Here is a 27,210-nt window from a genome sequence, read left to right as displayed (position 1 = left end):
CGATGAACTCCTGCGGAGTCGTGGGTCAGCAGTGGCTTGCTGCAGGGATGGGGGCACTAGCAGCAGCAGTCCCAGGAAGTGCCCCTTAGTGTGAGCCCTCTTGGAGGTCACCATTGTTTTTCAGTCGCTAAGCTGTATCTGACTACTTGCAATTCTATGAACTGCAGTATGCCAGGCTTCCCTGTCCTTCACCATCTCCTGGAGTTTCTCAAACTCATGTCCATTGAGTTGGTGATGCCATCCAACTATCTCATCTTCTGTCACCCCCTTTCCCTCCTGCCCTTAATCTTTCCTAGCATCAAGGTCTTTTCCAATGAGTAAGCTCTTCACATCAGGTGGCCAAAATATTGGAGCTTCAGCATAGTCCTTCCAGTTAATATTCACGGTTGATTTCCTTTAGGATTGACTGGTTTGATCTTGCTGTCCAAGGGACTCTCAAGGGTCTTCTCCAGCACTATAATTTGAAAGCAGCAGACAATTGGATTAAAGTTTTACTGAGAACAGCCCTGCCCACTAGAGCAAGATCCAGTTCTCACTGCCAGTCCCTCCCATCTGGAAGCTTGCACAAGCTGCTTATCCTCATCTACCAGAGGGCAGATAGAAGAAACAACTATAATTCTGCAGCCTCAAGAAGGAAAACCACAATCACAGAAAGTAAATAAAAATGAAAATACAGAGGACTAAATCCCAGATGAAAGAAAAAGATAAAACCCTAGAAAAATAACTAAATGAAGAGGAGATAGGCAACCTTCCAGAAAAAGAACTCAGGATGATAGTGAAGATGATCCAGGGTTTCGGAAAAAGAATGGAGAAGATCCAAGAAATGTTTACCAAAGAACCTAGAAGAACTAAAGAACAAACAAGAGATGAACACTGTACTAGATGGAATAATCTTGTCTTCAGTCTGTTTTATGAAACATGCCCAGATCTGTATATCTAATCCTGATCATTCTATTTGGACCTTTCAATCTCATCCACCTCCATTTCCTTAAAGTCTTACTTTGCTTGTATTGTCAATCTACACCTCTTTTCCTTTGAACTACATGTATGTGTCTCCTAGCCTTTGCAATTTTTTCTTGACCCTGCTTCTTCCTCAAGTGTCATTCCATTGCCCCTTTCCCTTCACCACCCAGACTTTCCTGGTGGCTCAGACGGTAAAGCCACCGTCTGTCTACAATGCAAGAGACCAGGGTTCGATCCCTGTGTCGGGAAGATCCCCTGGAGAAGGAAATGGCAATCCACTCCAGTACTATTGCTTGGGAAATCCCATGGACAGAGGAGCCTGGTAGGCTACAGTCCATGGGGTTGCAAAGAGTTGGACACGACTAAGCGACTTCACTTTCACTTTCTTCACCACCCAACTTTTGGAAAGTGTGTTCTGTACTCCTTGCTCTTTTCCGCATTCCTCTCCTTAACTGTTTGCATGTTGACTTCTGCTTTCTCCTGTTGACCTTTTACTTCAGTGATTGTTTGATCCCCTTCCAACAATGCTTCTCTGTAGCATCTCACACCCTTCCAACTTAAGCCTGCACACCTACAGAAACCAACAAGGAAAACCACAATGATAAACCCACACAGCAACTAGAGAGTAACCCCCACTCTGGGCAACTAAAGAAAGCCCACCAGCAACAAAGACCCAAGGCTGCCAAAAATAAAGAGCACAGCAACCCACGCCAGTATTCTTGCCTGGAGAATCCCAAAGACAGAGGAGAGTGGCAGGTAGCAGTCCATAGGGTTGCAGAGTCGGACTTGACTGAAGTGACTTAGCACACGTGTGCACAAACATGAACAAAAAAACTCCCCTCATGGCTTCCTTTGCACTACACCTTCTTGGTTTCTAACAAGTATCCCCTGACATACTTTCTTCTTTTTGTCCTTGGACTTCTTTTTTACTCTACTATCCTTAAAGGTCCTCATTCACCTCCAGAGATAACAAATATTTACCAAGTGCCTATTATGTAGCAGGATCTGTTCAGGCCCCAGGGATACAGGGATGAACAAACCAGAAGCTCACTGTGTCTGTAGTACTTCCTTTTCTAATTTTTTAAAATTATTATTTATTTTTGCCTATGCTGGGTCTTCCAGGGAGTGGACTTTCTCTAGTTGTGGTGGTGGTGGGGGTATTCTTCATTGCAAGCTGGACCCTTTCGAGTTGTGAAGAACAAAAATTGGATTTCCAGAAGAATATTATGATGTAGGAAACAAGCAAGCATGTAGAAAGGAAAACAAGATACATAGGAAGCAAACTTTCATAGAGGCCTACATCTGAGCCAACAGTTTCACATTCCTATTTTGAATAAAAAGTTTAAAATATCATTTTATCAAAGACATTTTGACTAAACTTAATAATGCTAAGAAACAAATGTCTACATTGCAGAAGTTAAAGAACCTGCAAATGTACTGGAGAAAACGCTAAATGAAAAAAAAAAGGAACAAGTATGATTTCCTCAAGATGCAACATCTAGGGTTGTACACCAAAAGACAAAACTTTAAGAAAACATTTCAAACAACCCAGTTGCTGCCAGTGTACAACAACTGTATATGATTAAGTAAAGTGCCTAAACTGATTTAAATTTTATCTCTTTTACTTTTGAGAAATTGCAACACTCTATTTATAACAGCCTCTTCTTCAAAAAGACGTTGTGGCAAACTTACTTTAAAAAAAAAATGCAATTTTTGTAAAGAACTTGCCACACGTTTGCTTCCCTGGAAAGAAGAGAAAACCAGTTTCTTAACATACTTTAACCCACTTTCCCCCACCTTAGCAGAACCAATACATCACGGAAAACGTCTAAGTGGGAACATTGTAATTTGGCTCATTGTACACTACGCCTCTCCACTACGTTGGATCTTATTTTTAGTTTCCAGCTTAGCTGTCAATTAGTAGTGGCTGTCACTTCTCTGTTTCATTTCCCATAAACCCAGAAAAATGGGTGGAGGACCATAGAGAGCTTTGGTCCAGATAGTCTATTAGATATCAACAGTTTTTTCCTCAGGACGATGCAGCCCCAGGAAAACGGAGTTTTCCTTTTCCTACATCCCATTCTGGAACCTGGACTTCGTTCCTCTTCCTTTCAATCTCAATTCGGGCTCTTTAACGTTAGCACAGCAAGTTCTTTGAACGAAATCCAGCGCTCCTTTGTCTCCAAACGTGGCTAAGAAGGCCTCAGCTGGCCGAGAGAAAGTAGTGGCAGCGATCCACCCTAGCCAGTACACCCACCCATCACAACCCGCTTCTGGTGCCGAAGCCCTGGCCCGTGCTCAGATGTCTTCGGTACCGCGAGGCGCGCGCTCGCCCGGTCACTATCCCTGGGAAGGGGCGGGACCCCAGAGCGCGTGCCGGTACTGCGGCCGGCGGAAGCTGCTGGCGGAGAAGACGGGCGGTTCCCGCCGGCGACGGTGGGGGAAGGGCGGCTGACACACCCGGAAGTTGGTCTGGAAGTGGGCTTGCGGGGGGGGGGAGTGGGTAACGTGTGGGGGTGAGGCTTCCGGTAGCGCAAAGGGTATCGGGAGAGGCTTCCAGTAAACCTTCTCTGGCCTCTGGAGGGACCACCGTTGCGGCGGCTTCGGCTTCCACGATCTGCGTTCGGGCTAAACGGTCACAGCAGACGCCGCTGCCGGTCCCCTTGTGCCTGGTTCTGTCCTTATTCGTTCCCAGGAGACCGCCCCGGTTCCAGCAGCGGCTGCGGCCGACATGTTGTGAGGCGGCGGCGCGGGTGTCTGAAGGATGGTTTGGCCGAGGCGGCGGCATCGGCTGCTGGCGGCGGCGGCGGGGGCGGCAGCGGGGGCTCCGGTTCTGTAGAGCCTTGCCGGCTGAGTATCCGCCCTGTTCCGCGGCCAGACCAGTGCCCCCGGACCTTGCCTCTGCTCCGCGCCGTTGGGGAACGGTTAGACGACAGCGCACGCCCCTCTGAGGAGACACGAAGGGGGTTTTCTAGTGCTCAGATTCCGGACCACCTTGCCTTCCCCTCCGACCTGGGCAGTGCTGTCCCCAGAATCCTCAACAACCCCCCTCCCGCCCACCTCCAACTTTGCTCCCAACCTCGCCTTAAATCTTTCACACACACGGGTGTTCCCCTCTCTCTCCAGCCACCCCCCTGGCCCCTTAATTTTCTGCACGCTCATCTCAGAGGGACTCCTGGATCGCTCTCCGAGGGCGGCCTTTTGAAAAATCGTCGTGGACCAGAGTTGAGGAGTTTTTAAAAGTCGGGGCGCGAGAGAGAAGGTGCGATGGCTTCCTCATCTGGCAACGATGATGATCTCACTATACCCAGAGCTGCTATCAATAAGATGATCAAAGAGACTCTCCCCAATGTCCGGGTGGCCAACGATGCCCGGGAGCTGGTGGTGAACTGCTGCACTGAATTCATTCACCTTATATCTTCTGAAGCCAATGAGATTTGCAACAAATCGGAAAAGAAAACCATCTCGCCAGAGCACGTCATACAAGGTAAGTGGTATTTGTGGGATTTTGTTTTAAAGAGGGGCCGGGGACAGCCTGCTGGTCGCGTGACGCGTTCATGTCAAAGCCTTCAGTTCTGTCCCCTGGTTAGTATTGGTAACTGAAAAGCCATTGCGGGCATGGAGGCAGCCGGTGCCTTCAGACCTCTGTAGTATTCTCGTGGTCCTTTTCAAACACCAAATGCAGGTGAGAGCTGCAGGCGATTAAGTCGGCTAACATTCCCCCTAAGAAAGTAGTAGTAGCGGTCTCAGCTTACAGCTAGGTAAACCTAAGCAACAAGAACTTTGCCTGCCTAAAGTGAAACCTGGATCATGACAACTGAGAGAGGAAGCCAGAAGTTCTTGGAGAATTAGAATTCAGACAGGAAGTTCAAGCTTGAGTGGAGAGGGCACCCGTTTCCCACCCGACCTTTTTCACCAGTGTAGAAGAAAAGATCAATTTTCAGAACATGAATAAAAATATTCTTAACGTGAATGTTCACAATTGTAAAGTTTATTAGTATTGACTATAGTATATTTTCCGCTTTAAAAATGGTTTCATGGTCCCTACCGTTCATCAACAAGTTGCTAAAGTACTCCAGTTCTATTCTGTAAGAAAGAAGCAGTCAGTATTCTTTAACCTTCCTTCCTTCCTTCCATAGCTTGCATTGTTCCATAGAGGTAGGTTTTTAAAGCTTGGGTTTAAAGACTGTGAGATTTTTTTTCGTGGAACATTCCCTTTTGTTTCCTGCTGTCCTCTCCGTTTAGCTGTATAGGCTTAAGCGTTTATTGAACACTTCTGAAAGTTTAACCATTTCTCCTCTTGCATCTTGGAAAGGATTTAGTTCAGTTAATAGGGCTTTGGAGGACCATATTCTGATGGTTTGTTTGTTTCAGCATTACTAGTCATAATGTTTTGGGAAGCACTTTTCTGTAACTGGTATATATAATCTTATGGGAAGGTTGTGGTCAATTTTGAAGTGATAGCTTGCCTTTTATAATAACCCAATTAAAATTCTAACAATTTCTGGATCGCTTTTGAAGTCAGAAAAAAAAGATTCATTGTTAATTTAATTTTGGTAGGCAGGCAGTTATCTACCATTTTATTGTTATTAACTTTTTAAAAGGTGACTTTCCTGTTATACTGAAGTAGAGGACACATCTGCTCATATTCACCATGTACAGTATTTTACGGTAATTATTGACAGAAGTATTTTGTCATTTCATTTTTGATTCTTACTGATATATAAAACATACTCTGACATTTCCATTTCAGTACATAAGGAGAAAAAGAAATCCCTAGGAAAAGGTATATTTGACTTTAAAGCTAGTCTTCTACTTGTTTAGAGTACTCTGGCAAGTAAAATGAAAGCCAAGTTGTCTATTTTTCCTCTTGTGTTTTTATTTTTACATTATATGTGCAATTGTCACAAATCTTTCACAAGATTGTCCAACACAAATAGCTGTAATTTCCTTTTATAATTCATAAAAGAGAAAACAGATCTTTTATCAACATTGCCTTTCTAATGAAAATTGCAAAAGATTTCAAAAGGATCTGCTTAAACATTTGTTTATACCACAGAAGTGGGGATCTTTCCAAAAATCTAATAATGCCTTACAATCTGTCTTCTTGGGTAGAGTTTATTCTTTTCTAGGATATATTTAGATTTCTGATTGACATGATGGAAGAAAAGTGCAGCTGTAGCTAGCAGTATGCTAGCTAAATAGCTCAACTTTGGAATATGCTAAATTCAGTTTAACGTATGAGTCAGAAAGTTCCAGTGAAAGCATTTTCCTTATGTACTGAGGATGATTTATTAATTAAAAAAATAATGTATTGAGCTGTTACAGCTTTATAAAATTACTTTTGTTTTCTTGTAACATTGCTGTTCTTAAGTGTTAGATAAGGATGTACATTTTAACCCCAAATTCTCCCCAGTTAGAGGGATAGACTTTATATATTTATAATCTCATATTGCGTAATAATTTAAAGAAATTTTTGTCTTGAGTGATTAAAATTTTTTAAAAGAAATCCTTAAGGTGTGTTTTTTTTTTAGGTGTTTAAGGTGTAATTTTATAGACTGACTGGAAAGCTGATTATGACATTTTTTAATACTGTTCTGTCAATTTGATTATTTAGGAATGTAAGATATATCCATGTAGAATAGTGTACATTTTAAAGTGGTTTGATTCTCACATATTTAAGTTTGGATTTTTTTAGTAATAAGTTTAATGAACTAGACTTTGCTTCAGGACATTTCGCTTGCCACTTTGCCTTCTCAGAGCAAATTTTGAGGCAGTTTTGTAAAATGCAAGCTAAAGTTGAACAAATTTTATTGCCAGTAAATCTGAAATTATATAACCTAGTTAAAATATAAAAAAATTTAATACAAATATTTTGCTTATTTTAAGAACATGGACTTGGCATTGAAGATAACATACACACAAATAGAGGGAGTTCTACACTTAAAAGATGTTTTTATTTTGTTTCTGGGTTTCTGTGATCACATTCTTAAATGAGTTCTAACATGTTCTGTTGTATTATGGAAAGAACTGACATTGAGTGTTAAGAACTGCAAAGTATACTGTGAAGGGTTTGGCCTTAGGCAAATATGTTAACTTAGGTTTCCCCAGTTATGTATAAATAATACTTAATGGTATCAGGTATAATTAGCAATTACTGTTAGAATTGAGAAACTTATATGAAATAATGCTACAATGTAAAAACTTTATATGATACTGATTAAAATGTAAAGCTGAAGGTCTGTTATGTTTAACCTTATGTCATGATGCCATTTGTAAAGAGAAAGTGTAAGTAGGAATATTTTAAATGATATTTTTATTTCTGCATTTTAAGTCTGTTGCTACCTTTTCTTTCTTACTTTTTTGAGAATAGTAACTGCAAGTTAGTGAAAGTTTGAAAAAGTCTCTGAGGATTCACTTCAGCAGTTGTATTGCTCCAATCCCTCTCACGCTGGTACTTGGTAAAATACAATAAAAATGAGTCACTAGAAAAACAAAATGAAAAATTTTGATATTGCACTCAATAGAAATAAAATTACTGTCAAATTGCTATGAAGTTTCTTTTTTTCCCCAGCTTTTTGAACTATAATTGACATATAACATTGTGTAAGTGTAAAGTTTACAACCTAATGATTTGGTGTGTGTATATATTATAAATTAATTATCACAATAAAATTAGTTAACACAGCCATCACTTCACATAGCTGCAGTTTTGCTGTGAAGGCTCTTAAAATGCTTAGTTTGAGTTACAGTACTTAACTCATTGCAGACAATTACATGATGAAACAGTTATGATACAAATCCACAGACCATACTTTAAGTATCCTTGTTCTAAAGCTTCAACCACAGTCTGTTTTGGAAAGTGGATTTGAAGTAGTTTTGCAATCAGGGGATCTGAGTGATTGCAAAGAAGTTGTATTGTAATAATAGTAATAATAATGAGAATAGTATTGTGTTGCCTAGATAAGCATCCATACTGATACTTTTTTTCCTGAAGGGACACATGTAATTTACATTGAACAATTTATCGCACACAGGTACTTTTTAAGTTAGGACTTTACTATCTTCTTTAAAATCAATATGTTTTTTGTTTTTGTTTTTCTTCTGCCACCCAACAGTTAACTTTTGAATTGGCACTGTCCTAGATACTGCTAAGGATATAAAGATGAATGATATTTGATTTTTGCTCTGCCATCCATCTCTCATTGTTGTCCCGGATTCCAAGGAGTGGTGATACCATAGAGATGGGATCCCCAAACCCTGGTTAGAACTGGGCCACACAGCAGGAGGGTGAGCAGTGGATGAGCAGGAAGCTTTATCTGCCACTCACCATCACTCGCATTACCACCATGGAAAAATTGTCTTCCACAAAACTGGTCCCTGAGGCCAAAAAGTTTGGGGACCGCTGCCATAGATGACATGATTCTTAAGGGTCTTTGTTAGGCCATTAAACCAAGAAATCACTTTGGCCTACCTTCTTTTAATGTATTTTAAGTGAACTACAGCACCTCCCTCCCCTAACGTACAAACAAAAGAAAGGAGAGAAATTAGAGAATGCCATTTTTTGTATTTTAGTTTCTTTAAATGAAAAGCATGCACTATGCATTTGAAGGATAAAATAATTCACACAAATTCATGTTATAACAAAACTTTTGGGGAGTACATCATTACTGTAAAATATAAGATATGCCTATGTTAAAATTGTTGTTGGGTGTACATTTTTACCTTTTTTTTTTTTTTTTTTAAGTAGTCATAACTGTCTTTCAAATTGAAAAAATATTGCTAAGGGATTTTCCCCCCTAATATGCTGTGTGCTTTTCTGAATACAGTTTTAAGGTAGATATCAGCATACCTCTGAGAAACAAGTGATATGTGTTTTATCCACAAATTTAAAAATAGATGTACTATTATTCATTTTATTTATTTTTATTGTTTTAGCTTTTACTCTGAGATCCTTAGGGCCAGGGCCATCAGCAGTCCATAAAATCCCTTTGTACCAATTGGAAAAAAATACTTCTTCCTTGAAAACCTTTATTACCATCTGACAGAAAAAGTGCCATAGTAAGAGTTTAAATCTATGATGTTTACAGTATGAATGGCTTTCCCAGATACATTGCTGTTGTACACTGAACAACCTGCACAGCTAAGATGGTCCTGTTTAGGAGACATTTTCCTTATCCTTTTTTTTTTTTTTAAATTTTATTTTATTTTTAAACTTTACATAATTGTATTAGTTTTGCCAAATATCAAAATGAATCCGCCACAGGTATACATGTGTTCCCCTTATCCTTTAAGATTCTCCTTTATGTAAAATGGGGGTATTACTACTGCATGATAACAGATGTAAAATATCCCTGTTTCAGTTCAGTTTAGTTCAGTCGCTCAGTCGTGTCGACTCTTCGCGACCCCATGAATCGCAGCACGCCAGGCCTCCCTGTCCATCACCAACACCCTGAGTTCACTCAGACTCATGTCCATCGAGTCAGTGATGCCATCCAGCCATCTCATCCTCTGTCGTCCCCTTCTCCTCCTGCCCACAATCCCTCCCAGCATCAGAGTCTTTTCCAGTGAGTCAACTCTTCGCATGAGGTGGCCAAAGTACTGGAGTTTCAGCTTCAGCATCACTCCTTCCAAAGAAATCCCAGGGCTGATCTCCTTCAGAATGGACTGGTTGGATCTCCTTGCAGTCCCAGGGACTCTCAAGAGTCTTCTCCAACACCACAGTTCAAAAGCATCAATTCTTCGGCGCTCAGCCTTCTTCACAGTCCAACTCTCACATCCATACATGACCACAGGAAAAACCATAGCCTTGACTAGACGGACCTTTGTTGGCAAAGTAATGTCTCTGCTTTTGAACATGCTATCTAGGTTGGTCATAACTTTCCTTCCAAGGAGTAAACGCCTTTTAATTTCATGGCTGCATCACCATCTGCAGTGATTTTGGAGCCCCCCAAAATAAAGTCTGACACTGTTTCCACTGTTTCCCCATCTATTTCCCATAAAGTGATGGGACCGGATGCCATGATCTTCGTTTTCTGAATCTTGAGCTTTAAGCCAACTTTTTCCCTCTCCACTTTCACTTTCATCAAGAGGCTTTTGAGTTCCTCTTCACTTTCTGCCATAAGGATGGTGTCATCTGCATATCTGAGGTTATTGAGATTTCTCCCAGCAATCTTGATTCCAGCTTGTGTTTCTTCCAGTCCAGCGTTTCTCATGATGTACTCTGCATAGAAGTTAAATAAGCAGGGTGATAATATACAGCCTTGACATACTCCTTTTCCTATTTGGAACCAGTCTGTTGTTCCATGTCCAGTTCTAACTGGTGCTTCCTGACCTGCATACAGATTTCTCAAGAGGCAGGTCAGGTGGTCTGGTATTCCCATCTCTTTCAGAATTTTCCACAGTTGATTGTGATCCACACAGTCAAAGGCTTTGGCATAGTCAATAAAGCAGAAATAGATGTTTTTCTGGAACTCTCTTGCTTTTTCCATGATCCAGCAGATGTTGGCAATTTGATCTCTGGTTCCTCTGCCTTTCCTAAAACCAGCTTAAACATCAGGAAGTTCACAGTTCACGTATTGCTGAAGCCTGGCTTGGAGAATTTTGAGCATTACTTTACTGGCATGTGAGATGAGTACAATTGTGCTGTAGTTTGAGCATTCTTTGGCATTGCCTTTCTTTGGGATGCTGTATCCAGTTAATCATATTTGTTAGCCAAAATGTGTTTAAAATTAGGATTAGTCAGTACAGTTTTGAGATTAAATTTATGGCTGCTCTTGTTGAACCATTTTTTTGAGAGTACAGTGTGCTCAGTGTTGAGAGCACAGCTTTTTCAATAATATTTAATGTTAATCTTGGATTTACTTGCAATTTTCTTTTGAAAGCAGTGTTCTCAACCTTAATGATTTTTTAATATAAATTTATTTATTTTAATTGGAGGCTAATTACTTTGCAATATTGTATTGGTTTTGCCATACATCAACATGAATCCACCACAGGTGTACACGTGTTCCCCAATCTGAACCCCCTTCCACCTCCCTCCCCATACCATCCTTCTGGGTCATCCCAGTGCACCAGCCCCAAGCATCCTGATTCATGCATCGAACCTGGACTGGTGATTCGTTTCACATATGATATTATACATGTTTCAATGCCATTCTCCCAAATCATCCCACCCTCACCCTCTCCCACAGAGTCCATAAGACTGTTCTATACATCTGTGTCTCTTTTGCTGTCTTGCATACAGGGTCAACCTTAATGATTTTAATAGCGATTCTTTTTTCTTTTTTTTAACCTAGGCCCTCCATGGTTTAAGGTAGATTGGATTGAAGTTTTTAATATGTAATTTTGAACTCATGACATTTTGAAGAGTTGTCTCTCTATTGCATTGATTTGTTAATTTTGTGAATTTAATATACTTGTTTAGCTAGAATTTAATGGGGTGGTAGTAGCTGTGTGGCTTCCCTGTTGGCTCAGTGGTAAAGAACCTTCCTGCCAGTGCAAAAAGTGCAGGTTTGATCCCTGGGTTGCGAAGATCCCCTGGAGTAGGAAATGGCAACCCACTCCATTATATCTTGTCTAGAGAATCCCACGGACAGAGAAGCCTGGCGGGCTTTAGTGCATGGGTTCACAAGGAGTTGGACACATCTGAGTGACTAAACAACAACAGCAACAGTGCATAGCCGTACATTTATTTGGGTCCTGTACACTTACTAGCGTACGCTTTAAAATGTAAGAGAAAAAATAAATAAATTTAAAAACTGAACATGAATAATACATAGTCCAAGTTAGGTAAGGAACTCCTCCGTGTTGGACATTGTGTGAAATGCCTTCAGTTAATTACTTGTTGATTCCTCCAACCCTTAAAGTAATAAAGTACGATAATATAATAATGAATGCTTTATTTTGCTCCTTCTGTGGGCTAAACTCTGTTCTTAGCTCTTTGTTTATATTAATTCATTTACTTTTCATAACAACATGATCTGATGAAATGTAGCTACTGTTGTTCTTGTTTTCTAAGAACAGGGGTGAAAGAACTTAAGTCACACAGCTAATCTAAGAGCTGGAAGTCAATTCCTGGCAGCCTTAAGGGCTGCATGCTTAACCATTATAGTGCTTCTGATTGTAGGAAGATGTTATGAAATAGACACTGTTCTCATTTTAGAGATGGAAAATTGAAGCATAGATATTAAGCAACATATCCAAGGTTATACAAATACAGTGAGAACCAAGTTTCATATTCTCTTTTCAAAAAGGGGAGATTACTTCTGTATTAAAGCAAGAGAATTCCAGAAAAACTTCTATTTCTGCTACATTAAAGCCTTTGACTGTGTGGATCACAATAAACTGTGGAAAATTCTGAAAGAGATGGAATTACCAGACCACCTGACCTGCCTCCTGAGAAGTCTGTATGCAGGTCAAGAAGCAACAGTTAGAACCAGACATGGAGCAACGGACTGGTTCCAAATCAGGAAAGGAGTATGTCAAGGCTGTATGTTGTCACCCTGCTTATTTAACTTATATGCAGAGTACATCATGCACAATGCTGGGCTGGATGAAGCACAAGCTGGAATCAAGATTGCCGGGAGAAATATCAATAACCTCAGATACGCAGATGATACCACCCTTATGGCAGAAAGCGAAGAACTAAAGAGCCTCTTAATGAAAGTGAAAGAGGAGAGTGAAAAAGTTGGCTTAAACTCAACATTCAAAGAACTAAGATCATGGCATCTGGTCCCATCTCTTCATGGCAAATAGATGGGGAAACAGTGGAAGCAGTGAGAGACTTTATTTTTGGGGGCTCCAAAATCACTGCAGATGGTGACTGAAGCCATGAAATTAAAAGACGCTTGCTCCTTAGAAGAAAAGTTATGACCCACCTAGACAGCATATTAAAAAGCAGAGACATTACTTTGCTAACAAACATCCATCTAGTCAAAGCTATGGTTTTTCCAGTTGTCATGTGTGAACGTGAGAGTTGGACTGTAAAGAAAGCTGAGTCCCAAAGAATTGATGCTTTTGAACTGTGGTGTTGGGGAAGACTCTTCAGAGTCCCTTGGACTGCAAGGAGATCCAACCAGTCCATTCTGAAGGAAATCAACTCTGGATATTCAATAGAAGGACTGATGCTGAAGCTGAAACTCCCAATACTTTGGCCACCTGATGTGAAGGACTGACTCATTTGAGAAGACCCTGATGATGGGAAAGATTGAAGGCAGGAGGAGAAGGGGACAACAGAGGATGAGATGGTTGGATGGCATCACGGACTCAATGGACATGAGTTTGAGCAAGCTGCACGAGTTGGTGATGGACAGGGAAGCCTGGTGTGCTACAGTCCATGGGGTCACAAAGAGTTGGACACTACTGAGCCACTGAACTGAACTGATTTCTGTCTAGAAGGATCAGGCAAGCTTAATTTGAAGACAGAGTTTGATCTGGATTGTGAATGAATTACTGTCAGCATGAATGTGCGAAACCAGTGCCTATTGGGAAACACTTAGTGGTCAGGTTTAGCAAAGTATTCAGGGATTTAATGGCAGAAATAAAGCTGGAAAGGTAGCTGGGGCTAGATCCTGGAGGATCTTGTTGTAGGGCTAAGGAAATAAAACTTTTCTTTAGATTGTAGTGGGATACCATAAGTCATTTACTAGCTTCTTTTGATATTATTTCCAGCCAGTATTATTGAAAATATACTGCTATGCTCGTGCCTTTAAAAAGAGAAAATACAAATGAAAAACTTTGGCTTCTAGCATTAACACTTAAAAAATAATGTCTATCAATTCAAGTAAAAAATTTAGGCTGCCTAGTTTTCACTTAATTTCCTACTATACCCCCAAGCTCCTTGAGGCCAGGAATTAGGTGGTAGTTAATTTGGTAATTTGGTAAATAGAACTCAGAATAATGTCTTATTGAAATTTGGGAAGGGTCAAAAGATGGGATCTCTTAAGTTAAAATTCAAGTAGTAGCAGTCTACTTCTTGACATCAGGTTATTTCTAAAGATGGTTGATGAAAACAGCTTAACATACAAAATAATTTAAAACTGTAAAATCACTCAAAATGCCTTTAAAAACCTCAGCTTACATGGGAATGTACATTTTAAAGGTATATTTGGTATTCTCCATGAAAAGCAAATTCAGTGAGAACTTAGGGCATCTTTACTGAGGGAGCCTGGTTCATCATAACTGTTGAAAGTCTGTAAAAATAATTTAAGTTCATTTACTATGTTTTTTATCACCTGTATTTCATTGTTGGTTCAGAAAGCAAAATATGACTTTGGGGCATTAGTCAACATACAGAAAACTATATAATTTTAAATACTGTGAGCCAAAAGGAAATTTTATGCTTTGTCTTTCTAGATTACAGAAGGCTTTATTTTCTTATAAATTTTTCTTTCTAAATGTGAAAAAATAGAATATTTTGTTGATGTTTCTTTTATCCTTATAGTCTTCCCTTATCTCAGTTTTTTTGCCACATCACTTTAAATATTTTTGCAGTATTTCTTGTAAGTTTGATTTTTCAGGGTCTTTGAGTAAATTCCGAATTTCATAAGTTATTTCCAGCAGTATTTCTTAAACTTGGCAGGTTGAGTGTCTTTGCTAAAAATAGTTTCCTGTTGGTATATTAGACAAAAGAACTTAACTATTCTTTCCCCCGTCCTACTGTAAGTTAGATAAAGCTTATGTTACCAGCCTACTTTTTCTAAGCCGTTTTATTAACAAGTATATTCCAAATATTTCCTTTTTTTGTATTCTTTAAGAATATGACAGACTTAATGATTTATTTACTATAAGTGGTATAGGAAAAAATATTTTCTTAGTAAAACCACATGTTCTTACATTGGGCCTTTTTTTTCTTTCCTCACAGGAAATGCTTTAGTTTTTAAAAAACTAAAAAGAAAAGGAAAAGTGAAGGCCTGTGCCTTGATATGTTCCTTAAGTTTTAACTAATTTGCAATCTGATATTAAGAAAGCTGATAAAATATTTTGTCTTAGCCATATGGATGATTATTGTGCACTGTAAAATAGGTAAAATTATTAGAAGACAATAGTCTTCCCCTCCAAATACCTCCCCCCACCCCCCACCCCCATTGGCAAGCTTCACAATGGTGAAGAAAAAGTAGTGTTTTATCACTTTCTGATGTTTTCATATTTTCATTTTCCCAGCACTAGAAAGTTTAGGCTTTGGCTCTTATATCAGTGAAGTAAAAGAAGTCTTACAAGAATGCAAGACAGTAGCATTAAAAAGAAGAAAGGCCAGTTCTCGTTTGGAAAATCTTGGCATTCCTGAAGAAGAATTATTGAGACAGCAACAGGAATTATTTGCAAAAGTAAGTAACACATATTAAATTAATTTCATGTGAATCTGACCCTTTTTGAACACCAAAATCATAGTTTTCTAAAATCATTTCCCAAGTCAATCTGCATGTCCAAAGAATTTTGTTTTTGTGGCTGATTGTTTAATCATAGAGTCTGATGTTAGATCTGGCCAATTTGACTCTATTTGGCCAGCTGTTTACTTTACATAAAAGTAAATATTTGCAGCAACCTGTTTTCTGAGGAGAACAACTCCAAATGACTACTGAGACTTTACTTTGATGTTTTTTTCAGGCAGAATGACCATTTAAAAGCATGAAAAGTATACCTAAACATTCGTAAGATTTAAACTGATGGACTGGTGAGAAAATATTTTATCAAATTTTTAGACGAATGGCATATTAAAAAAACCTGACTCACATTTACTTTTTAGTTAACTTAGGTCTTTACTACACCTTTAAAACACTCTGATCTTTAAAACTTTGAAGGGTCAGTGGAACAGAGAAAGGCAGAAAACTTTTCTCCTTTTTTGCTTTTTTTTATTGTCCAGTCTGTGGAGGATTAGCAACAAGAACTATTTGTTATTTCCCTCTGTTTTTTAAAAAAGGAGACCACCGGGAGCTGGAATTGAGTGGAGTTTGTGACTGCTGCTGCTGCTGCTAAGTCGCTTCAGTCATGTCCGACTCTGTGCGACCCCATAGACGGCAGCCCACCAGTCTTCCCCGTCCCTGGGATTCTCCAGGCAAGAATACTGGAGTGGGTTGCCATTTCCTCCTCCAAGAGTTTGTGACTAGCCTCTCAGAATTTCTCCAGTGTTACTGCTCTGCCATCTTCTTGGCCTGCCTTAGCCCATTGTCAGAATCCTGGATACCTTCTTCATTCCCTTCCAGGTCCCTTGGTGACAGTAGAAACAAGCTCTGTAATGTATTTTGGATCATCCTTCTGTGGAAGATCATATTTTCCAAAGATGACTGCTATAGTGTCTCTTACCCTTCATCTCCATGGCTCACTGTGCCTTTGTATTATAGCAGAGGCAACAAAGGCTGGCAGCATTCATTATCTGATAAAAATACCTAGGGATGAGGATTAGGAGATGAAGAATCCCATGCAGCATGCAACACAGCTTCCGCGTGGAGTGAGTAACACAACAACCAATATGCACATATACCCCGTGCTGATGCAAAGAAAAAGCTTTCCATCAATCCTTTCCATTCAGGCATGGGATGCACTGGGCCTGGTCCAGAATACACACAGGCAAGAACAAGAAATTCAGAGGGAAAAATTGTCCTTCCCTCCTTCTCTGCCAGGTTCCTTGAAGCTGGGGAGAAGGTAGTTACAGTGTACAGTGATTCTTTTCTTTTTTTAAAAAAAATTATTTATGTTTGGCTGTGCTGGGTCTTCATTGGTATGTGAACTTTTCTGTAGTTGCAGTTAGCAGGAACTACTCTGTAGTTGCAGTGCTAGAGCTTCTCCTTGCGAAGGAGTCTCTTGTCATGGAGCTCGGGCTCCAGGGCGCACGGGCTTCAGTCGTTGCAGCTCCTGGGCACTACAGCACAGGCTCAGTAGTTGTGATACACAGGCTTAACTGTTCCATGGCATGTGGGATCTTTCCGGGTCAAGGATTGAACCCGTGTCTCCTGCATTGGCAGGTGAATTACCACTGAGCCACGAGGGAAACCCTACAGTGATCCTTGAATGACTGAATATTCACTCCATGTAAGACTGAGAGCTTAATAACCTCGTCATTAAGAATGCAGATCACTGTCCAAGGCTAAATTTATCATCAGGGACTGAGATATCTTAATGGTATTTTCACTTGCTCTTCTCTGTACCTCCTTCCTACTTACCCTGCAAAGGCAGGAGCAAGGAATTACGAACTTGAAGATTTACAAGAACAGCTTAAAAAATAGTCCATTCCATTTCTGGGTACTACTGAAATGCTCAGATTGCTCAAGCAAACTGTCTGTAAGTACATACTTTTTTGAAATAAAGCATTGAGCTCACTTTCCAGTGGGAAGATCTTGAAATTTCGACCTAAATCACTGGGTCAGAGGTGATTCTGTGGTAAAGAGGATGTAAAATAGTGTTTCAGTTCCATAGAGATACATATTTCATCATAGGAATAGTGCTTTGTGGTCCTTTTTAATTGTCTGTCCCTGCCATTAGTTTGTAAGCTCCCTGACGGCTGGACCTGTTATTAATTGTATCTCTAGCACCCATCTAACATGGAAACTAGCACAATATTTGTTGAATAAATGACTGAGTTAAATTGATGAGTCAGGGAAGCACAGAACTGTAGGGGTGGAACAGACTTTTGAAATCATTTATTTCAGCCTTGATCTTCCAAATTATGATTCTGAAGTTTGAGGAGGTTCAAGAATCTATTCACCATTATGGAAAAAAAAAGGGGAGGGGGAGAAGTGGGGCTATTTTTCCCCTACAAAGTTCTGGCTTCTCATTTGAAAATGAAAGACAGGTTTGGTTTGAATAGAAGAGGTGAGAATTGCTACAAGTTACTATAATTACTATTAGAACTAGGAAATACCATTTCAGGTCTTTTCCAGATTAGCTCATTAACTACCAGTTTGGTTTATATTAAAAAGTATTTAAACAGTCTTATGGACTCTGTGGGAGAGGGAGAGGGTGGGAAGATTTGGGAGAATGGCATTGAAACATGTAAAATATCATATATGAAACGAGTTGCCAGTCCAGGTTCAATGCATGGTACTGGATGCTTGGGGCTAGTGCACTGGGATGACCCAGAGGGATGGTATGGGGAGGGAGGAGGGAGGAGGGTTCAGGATGGGGAACACATGTATACCTGTGGCGGATTCATTTTGATATTTGGCAAAACTAATACAATTTTGTAAAGTTTAAAAAAAAGAAAATTCTTATCAAACATCAAAAAAAAAAAGTATTTAAATTTTAAGTTATCAAGCACTAGACACCAGATACCATTTAAACTGATAAGGAAGATAAAGCTTACCAATGTTTATTGAGTTCTAACCATGTGTTAATCATGTGCCAAGTGATTTACCAGTATTATTTAATCCTGACAACAACATAGAAAATAGGTGCTAAAGTAGAAAAGCCTTTGAGGTAGGCACGACCACATGCAAACAGTGTTGTAATCCATATGAATATGAGATACCAATGGAGGATTGAAAGTTTTTTAAAAAAGCTATTGGCTATTATTTATTGAGTCTCTACTATGGTAGATCACCTACAGGGTGCCAAAGTAAATATTTGATGAAGGGAAAGATGCTCTGCTAAATACTTTATACACTTTGCAGAGTTTTTAATGAACAATACAAATTTTATTGTACCCATTTACACTTTAAGAAACAGACTCAGAGATGGAGAGACTTGCATGAGATCATTTGTTCTACAGATATTTATTAATAAGTCTTCACTATTTACCAGATATAGTGCTAGTTGCTAATCTTATAATAGTGTAAAAAAAGACAGGGTTATGTCTTTATGAAGCTTAGTTTATTGGAAAGGATCGACTTAGACAAAGGAAATGGGTAAATATCTTCTGACTTCAAAACCTGTGCTCTTTCTACAATACTGTGCTAATACTCTAGCCACCATTTTGTTTACTTAAATTTTATTTTGGAACTTTTAAGTAGAATGAATGTACTTTATCATTTCTATGACAAAAAGTTGAATGAAGGAAATAATCTACTGGTTGCAAATTCTGTCTTCACTTTTCTACCCTTGTCATCTCTTTGTTTGTTTTTTTTTTTTTCTCCCTTATCTCCTTTCTGTCTTGCCCTGACCTATGGATAAAAAATACCCTGGTATTTCTTTGCTCTTGTGAGAAAAATCAGAAGAGAAGTAAAATTATTGTACCTGCTTAGTACTTTTCCTAGAACACATAGTATTAGTACTTTAGTCTTAAATATGAATGGAACTGATAAATTATTATACCATCTTTTTCATAACTTTCATTTCACTTAATCATTTAGACTTTATTTTACATACTAACAAAAAGCAGCCTCTTTTGAAGCTGTCTTTCAGTGCTAGCAGCAAATGTTTGAAAAGGAAGTACCAGTAATATGTTGAGGTTCGTTAACTGTAAATTGTAAATGAATTGTATTAGTATGTGGGAGGGGGAGTCTTAAAACATAATGAGAATTTCCAGAAGAAGTGGGTTAGCAAGTAATGCCTATTTACTTCCCTTTCACTCTTCCATTTTAGAAGGAAAATACTTTGGATGGATTGGGTAAGAAGCAAAACGGAAGGAAAGAAATTAGAATAAATACCACTGAAATTTTTAATTTATGGACATGAATACAAATAATATTTATCAATCAGTATTGATTTTAAAGGTATCAGAGTGCTTTTTGTTCAGTGAGGAAAGTATGGGTGCTGATATGGGGCAATGGTACCTAAAAAAGTCAGTTAAATTTTAAGTATAACCAGTACATGTCTTTGCAGATTATTGAACAAACTACAATATAATGAACAAACTGAGATAAAGCAGCTTTGCAAATAAAACCTGTGTAGAGACTTGAGATTATTTGAAATTTTTTTGTGCCACAAAATTATACCTATTTATAGTTGATTAGGCCACAGAGTAGGTATTCTTAAGTTGATTAAATTGATATATTTGGTTTGCCGTACGATTTTCAAGTATTTTCTGTGAAGCATTCTTAGTCTGTTTTGAACTCTGGGTATTCCTGCCATAATAGTAAATATGCCTGTGTATTATGGAAATATTTTCCATATTTCTTTATAAAAATAGGTAGAAGTAGTTACTAGAATACCTAAATTTTATTTTAGGTATTTTAATTTCCTAATTTAATCTTTAATTTCCTAAACAAACACAAAAAACATTTTCGTCTCAGAGGGGAGGTGTAATATAGATACCTTAACATCTGTTATATGAGATTGACTACTCATGAGGAAGACATAAAGAGATCCCCAAGTACAGATTTTAATGTAGAAGTGTGCCAGTTACTAAGCAATTGTTTCAGCATGAAACCCCCTTCCTGTGCTAGCTTTGAGAATGGGCCCAGTAGTCTGCAAACAGTGTTTCTGCTTTTCTAGCTGACTTCCCTAGACTCTGCTGCTAGTGGGGGGCTCTGAAGGGAGATTACATGGCTGGGTGGAAGAAGGCACTTGTTCCTTTCTTTTACTTCCAGTTGGCTTCAGGTTCCTTTGAGCAATGCAGCAATGCTTCACCCTGGCTGCATCAGTTTTTTCCTGTAGCAGCAACTGAATCTGGTTTGCAGTTTCTCTTAATACTTACAGAACCAACCCGAACATGCATCCCCTTCCTCAGGTATGTGGGTCTCAAACCTTGGGGCCCTCTTCTAAACTTAGAGATGGTAGTACCAGCCAAATATACTCCTTCAGAAGTCTGAGTTTCAGGTCTGTGGTTTGCTCCTCAAACCTTGTAAGTTATAAAAATTTCAGCCTCTTCCCTTGTTTCAATTTTAAGGTTGATGGCTGCTTCCTGTAGTTGCCATGCACAAATCTTAGTATTTGTTTCTTGCCTCTTCGATTACCTAGTTATCACCTTTATACTTGATTACTGATCTTTTATATTTACATTCTTTCTGTTTCCCTATCTAGTGTGACTTCTATCTCCTTATTAGACCCCAAATAATACTGGAAGGAGTCAGGAACAAACTTACTGATGAAATAGTATTTCAGGAGTACTTAAAGGAAGAGAGGAATTACAGTAGGTGAAAATCAGATTTCAAAAAGATTGACTATCAGCATGAGTAAAGTAGCAAAAATGGGAGAGTATGAAGTATAATTGGAAAACATTTTATGTTATAGGTGGGGGTTTTTTTTGTTTGTTTTTAGCACAAGGGAAATGCTTTGAAAGAAGATTAGAGAAAATATAGTAGAGCAGACCGTAATTTGGAGGGTCTAAATTCTAGGCTGAGAAATTTGGACTTAATTGGTAACAATTAAATGATTTTTTTATATATTAGAATTACCCCAGGGAATGTTTGGATAATAAATTCATAACATTATTAAGAAAAGTTAGAAATGTACATGGTAAAAAATCTTAAGGTTATGCTGAGCATTATTGTTTTCCCACAAAACATTCATTCATTCAGAAATCCTTGGGGCCTGTATGTTGGGAAAGCAACAATGAATATGGAAACGTTTTCTATTCTCAAGTCTAGAGGAGAAAAAAGATAATATACTCAGGTAACTAGAGAACAAAACAGATAAGTATGGGAATGCATACAGAATTATAGACTATGAAATAGAGCGGAGAATGTGACCTAGAAAGATCAAGAAAACTGATGTGTGTTTTAAATACTGGCAAGCAATTGGCCATTCCTAAATGAGGGAATGAGCCAGGCTAAAAGATTAATTCTGAAAAAAGGCAGAAATGGAGAAACAGCATTGTTTTGGTAAACTCTTAATGGGAAATTATGTGATTTTTTTCAAGAACAGATTCATTTTTCCCTTCTTGGTATGGTTTTTCTGCTAATAGATGAAATTAAATTGGGAAGGAACCATGTAATGCATGTGGATGTACCTTGGTTTCTCAGATCTAGTGGTGGTTTTTATAGAAGTTATTTCAAATGAATGGGTTTTAACTATCCTACTTAAATTCAGTACTGGATAAGTATTTTCACTAGTTTGTATGTGGGAAGGGTATGTTCTGTGTGTGTGTGTGTGCGCATACATATGTGTGCATTTATAAAGAGGGGAAAGGGACAGAGGAAGAAAGAAATGTATCTATAGGGTAGGAAACTATGATAGAAACTTAAAAGAAATATCAAGATAGCTATTGCATTCATGTTCAGTACTTTTCTGTAACAGAGGTACTGTACTAGTGAAATTCTAAACCACAGATACAATTTTTAGATTGTAAGTATTTATGTCAAAATTATAAGTTGAGAGGGCGGAAGAGTCAAGTGAAACAAAAGAGAGGCAAACACAGGGAAAAGAAAACCAAAGAGAGAATGTTGTGATTTTTCTGTGAACTTTTTTAGGCTGTCTTCAGTTGAACCATTATGTGACATAAAAGGAAACTTTTATAGAAAACTTTTATGGAAACTTTTGAAAACTCTTCTTAAGAGAATTGAGAAGAAGCAGTCTCTCATATTTTCTTACAGAGTTCATGTTGTCCTGATGTACAGCAACTACAGTGGTTGGAAAATACCCAGTTTAATAATGACTAAGTTTATGGTTGGCTTAATATACAAAGTGTGCATGTTACAGGTTTAAAAAAAATTTTTTTTATGTTTTTTGTGTTTAGGCTAGACAGCAACAAGCAGAATTGGCCCAACAGGAATGGCTTCAAATGCAGCAAGCTGCCCAACAAGCACAGCTTGCTGCTGCATCAGCAAGTGCATCCAACCAGGCAGGATCTTCTCAGGATGAAGAAGATGATGATGATATCTGAAATTCACCAGCTGAGTTTCTATTTCCTTTAAAATGATTTTCCCTGCACAAGAAAACAGTGAAAAAAATGCTTATCTGTAATTTTGCATCTTGGTGGACTTGCCATTGGTATTCTAGGGATATCTGCTGTTAAGTTTCATCTGTTGTGTGCTATTCATGTAAAATCTGTCTCTTTGAACTGTTGAAAATTTAAGGTTCAGTATAATATCAATTTTGAATTTTTAATGGTGTTTATGAAATTTTAGATAGCAGTGAGTGTTTGATCAATAAACAGTGTTACAGAAAACTTCAAGTTTATAAAAATACAGTGAAATTTATACAGAAGCTCTAAATCTTCATTTGCATTTCCTCTGCCCTTTTAACTAAACTAAAAATTGGGAATTTTAAATTATTGGGGGGAGGTGCTGTGTGATATAGTAGACATTAGATCAGGTTGGTGAAAAAGCTCAGTTTTGCAGTATCTGGATTTTGTCTTTTAAAATGAGTATATGTATACAGGCAATAAACATACATGCTCAGATAAATATACTTGTTTAAAAAGATCTCAAAACAAGGCATTCAAAAATTAGAAAGGAGTATGTTCAATAGTAGTTGTAAAATTTGGTAGGTTATGTTTTCAGTTTGTTTTTATTTTATGTAGAGCTAAAAACTTGTTTTATTATAGCATAATTCATCTTTAGCTACACTATTACATTTCAAAGCCTGCCCAGTTCTGAGGACTGTCATGATTCTTAGTATTTCACTCCAGTAATCATTAATAATATTACTTGCTTAGTCCATCTTGTGAAACAGTTGCTTAGGTTGCATTGGTTGGTTCATGAATATTAAGACCTTTCCTAGGGGAAAGAAATGACAGTTAATGAGCATGCTTGTTATAAGAGGGGATTCTTTTTGTAATTTAACTTGTAGTTATAGTTTCCTTGTTGTTTGTTTTTAGCATTCCTTTTACAGTTTCTTGACTAGATGGCCTAGAATGTCTAATACTTCCTTTGAAATGGCATCATTATCTCCATCATAATTGAGTGATAGCTTTAAAAAATGTTTTGTTTAAGAAAATGTGTCATAATTGATTAGCCCTATATGAAACATAAATAATTTTAACCTGCTTATTAAAAGGGAAAAGCTTTAATTTGGTTCTAATAAGTAAAGTATGATAGTGATTTTTATAGGAATCCAGTGTTTTGAAGAACTGGCCTATTGTGTTTATATTTTGAAAACAAAATGGAAAAGCCACTTAAAATAGTATGAAGTAATCTAAATTACTATGTCAGTTGCCAAATCATTTAAATTTGTGTATTCACCAGGTCTAAAGATAGATTGTGGCTGCTAGAATTCCAGTTTTAATTGAAGAGCTAAATAAGTCAAATGTACAAGTATTAGATTTCTTAATGATCATATTTTGCAGTTTTAGAAAAAGTGAAATATTGTTACACATTTATTAAATACACTTCTTCCATGCCACAAATAGGTTAATCCTGCTGAATGTTTTGAGTTAAAGTTGATACTGTATCCATGAGTGCGTTTGAACAAGATAGAAGGGATTGTTTTTTTAAAAGTTTAAGTACCAAAGGTAGTCTAGTCTAAGAAATAATAAGTTAATAAGTGTTGGCTTTTCTAATTTGTACTGTAACATCATTATACTTTTTATTTTAAGTATATCTGTTTCTTAGGAAAAAACGTAGATATTTTCCAGACCTTTTTTTTTTGATGCAGAGTTCAGGTTAATATTTTACTGCATCTGATAATGTATTATATGTTCAAATCCTAGTGACTTTCATTTTGACATTCTTGTGATTTTCATATGCTGTATTCTTCAAGCAATAAAATCTGATGTGTTTTATAAATTGTTTTTATATTTAATGATCTGTACAGGTTGATGGCATGAGATTTCTGTTATTACCATTTTTACTAGTTTCAAGAATCTTAGGCCCCCCAAAACAATTCTGATCTTTAGGTATATAGTACTAGACTTTCTCCTTTGTTTACTGGTTTTTCAGAAAATGTGGTTTTACTTGTATTTTTGTAATTTATAGTCTTAGGATGCAGGCATAATAGAGCTAATTCAGCAGTGTTTTAGTTTATTTTTTAGCAGTGAACTATTATATTGTGTCTTTTGTTGAGATTTTTAAAATCTTTTGGAGAGAGAAACAAAATTTTTAGTATTCTTGAGAAATAAAGTTATTGTTTGGTAAGTATTTCCCCACCTCCTTGAATATGTCTGTCTTTTTCAGCAGCAAAGGCATCAGAAAAGGCATCAGCTTTTAAAATTATATATACCATACATGTAGGAAAGTACATAAATAAGGGTTTTCACAAATTAAATATAATTTTGCCACCTTCAGATTAAGAAACAGTATTATGAACATCCCAGAAGCTCTCCTCTTGCCCCTGTCTCCGCACCTTCTTCCTCCCCAGAAGTAACTACTATTCTGACTTCTAAAATCAGTTTGCCTGTCTTTTATTTTATGTAAATGCAGTTATACATAATACACTTTTTTTTGCTCATTGTTTTATTTTTGAGTGTATTGATTTCCTGATGCCACTGTAACAAAATACCACAAATCTAAGGGATTTAAAACAACCCAAATGTATTCTCTTGTAGTTCTGAAGATCAGAAATTCAAAATCAGTTTTATTAGGTCAGAGGCAAGATTGGTTCCTAAATCTGGAAATTGTAAGTGGAGAATCCATTTCCTTACCTTTTTTCAGTTTCCAGTGTCTGCCTATAATCCTTGGCTTGTGCCTTCTTCCTCTGTTCAAAGCTTCTGCTTTTATCATCACATCATCTTTCTTCTGTAGTCAAATGTTCCTCTGCATCTACACTTAGGGCCCACCTGGATAATCCAGGATAATCCCCTGTGTCAAGATCATTAATTTAATCATATCCACAAGATCACTTTTGCCATATTAGATAACATTTACAGGTTTCAGGGCTTCAATCCTAGGTATTTTAGGAGGTAGTTACTTAACCTGCCCAAGTGAGGTTCATTCATATTGTTGCATGTATTTGTAGTTCATTCATTCTTATTGCTGAATAGTATTTCATTAGTTTATTTTTATTATATGCAGAATTTATCCGTTCTGTCATTGGTGGGCATTTGCGTAGTTCCTAGTTCTGGACTAGTATGAATAATTCTGTGGAGAACATTCTTACACCTGTCATTTCGTGAGTATATACATGCATCTGTGTTGAATCTATACCTGAAAGTGAAATTGTTGGGTTAAAGGATGTGTATATATTTGGTATTTAGTATGTACTGTCAGTTTCCCAAAGTGTTTGTAAAAATGCACCATTTTAATGTGTACTATGATAATGAATTACTATAATGGTCTAGTGACCCATGATGTTCAGTAGTTTCTTGAAATTTCTAAATTATACCAAATGAGTTATACTTGCTACAGCAGGTCTGATATTTAGTATGATACAAGAGAAAAATAAAAGCATAAGTATTTGAGTATCTTGTTATTGACACAGTAGTATTACGCATTCATTAGTTTATTGCTCCTCAGAAGAAATGTAAGTTTTAGGTAATTATAAACATTATGTTGAGTTTAAAAGTAGTATCTTGTAGAAAGTCCATGATTTAGGTTTTAATTGAATTAAAAATTTTTTGTTATAACTTTAATCGGATTCATAGATACTTCCTCTTATCCAGTGGCCACTGGAAAGGATTAGCCAGTCCACATGGGATAGGCACTGCCTTGCACTGGCTTCACTTGGATTTTTTTTTTCCCATTCTTCTCTGTCTGTAACACCTTGTCCCTTCTATTTTTCATCTTGTCCCATGGCATAGAGTATCATGGTAGGACTGGCCGGGGTAAGGAGAATGGTAGCGTAAATAGCCTCTCACCTACCCCCACTTATCATAAACATAACCATTGATCCTTGTCCTGTAAACTCAAAATAAAAGACCTACCCTTAGCATATGTGCTGAAACTAGCTTTTTCCTATAAAAGATGTAAATGAAAAGAGAAAGTAGGGAATCAAAGGAGGTAACTTCCATTTTAATCAGTTTCTACCAGAAATCAAGCAACTTAGTAAAACCTTAGAATAAGATCTTAGAAGAGAGTTCCCAACCCAACACTATAGGCATTTTGGGCCAGTTAATTTCTTGTTGTGAGAGACTATCCTGTGTCTCATGGGAAGGTTAGCACCATCCCTGGCCTATCTACTGGATGCAAGTAGCAACTCCTGCCCCCCAGCCCCATTGAAACAACTTAGAAATGTCTCCAGACATTGTCAAAGGTCTCCTGGGGTGCAAAATCACCCTTGTTGAGAAGCATCACCTTAGAACATCCAGGTTTTTACTTTCAGGATAGAGTACTAGGAGAAAGACTGAAACTGAACCTCTGTTGGAAGAAAAACATGCTGTCAGAAAAAGACCAAAAGAAACAGGACGATATGGAGAGAATAGGCCCAGGGTTAAAATGTATTTCTAAAAAAGTCAAATCTTAAAGGTGGCTCTTAACTTCACATTTGCAGATCCTTTTGCCCCCTAGAACCCTAAGTCCAGTTCTTTGAAATCTACTTCCTTGCTGTTTTTAACTTGGA

The 27,210-nt window shown here is 37.7% G+C and overlaps 2 protein-coding genes across 2 annotated transcripts; one reads left to right on the top strand and one right to left on the bottom strand.

The window, feature by feature from the left end:
• Nucleotides 1-415: 415 nt before the first annotated feature.
• Nucleotides 416-3,930, bottom strand: LOC113889601 (cyclin-K-like). Its single transcript, XM_027536474.1, has 2 exons — nucleotides 3,221-3,930; nucleotides 416-454 (listed from the first exon to the last, which is right to left on the bottom strand). The coding sequence occupies exon 1, from the start codon at nucleotides 3,749-3,751 to the stop codon at nucleotides 3,224-3,226; it is 528 nt and encodes a 175-aa protein (XP_027392275.1). The 5' UTR covers nucleotides 3,752-3,930; the 3' UTR covers nucleotides 416-454; nucleotides 3,221-3,223.
• Nucleotides 3,491-26,114, top strand: DR1 (down-regulator of transcription 1). Its single transcript, XM_027536473.1, has 3 exons — nucleotides 3,491-4,450; nucleotides 15,127-15,290; nucleotides 22,514-26,114. Exons 1-3 carry the CDS (start codon nucleotides 4,231-4,233, stop codon nucleotides 22,658-22,660), a joined length of 531 nt encoding a protein of 176 aa, XP_027392274.1. The 5' UTR covers nucleotides 3,491-4,230; the 3' UTR covers nucleotides 22,661-26,114.
• Nucleotides 26,115-27,210: the final 1,096 nt, after the last annotated feature.

Source organism: Bos indicus x Bos taurus, chromosome 3, assembly GCF_003369695.1.
Source record: "Bos indicus x Bos taurus breed Angus x Brahman F1 hybrid chromosome 3, Bos_hybrid_MaternalHap_v2.0, whole genome shotgun sequence".
Taxonomy (NCBI): domain Eukaryota; kingdom Metazoa; phylum Chordata; class Mammalia; order Artiodactyla; family Bovidae; genus Bos; species Bos indicus x Bos taurus.
The sequence above is the reverse complement of the archived record's forward strand: the minus strand, read 5'-3'. Positions and strand labels throughout refer to the sequence as shown.

Excerpts from the sequence above, each read along its gene's own strand:
- LOC113889601 (XM_027536474.1), bottom strand. The coding sequence starts at position 3,751 with ATGCCGCCGCCTCGGCCAAACCATCCTTCAGACACCCGCGCCGCCGCC.
- DR1 (XM_027536473.1), top strand. The coding sequence starts at position 4,231 with ATGGCTTCCTCATCTGGCAACGATGATGATCTCACTATACCCAGAGCT. Across the intron at positions 4,451-15,126 it reads GCCAGAGCACGTCATACAAG|CACTAGAAAGTTTAGGCTTT; the intron begins GTAAGTGGTATT and ends TCATTTTCCCAG. Across the intron at positions 15,291-22,513 it reads AACAGGAATTATTTGCAAAA|GCTAGACAGCAACAAGCAGA; the intron begins GTAAGTAACACA and ends TTTTGTGTTTAG.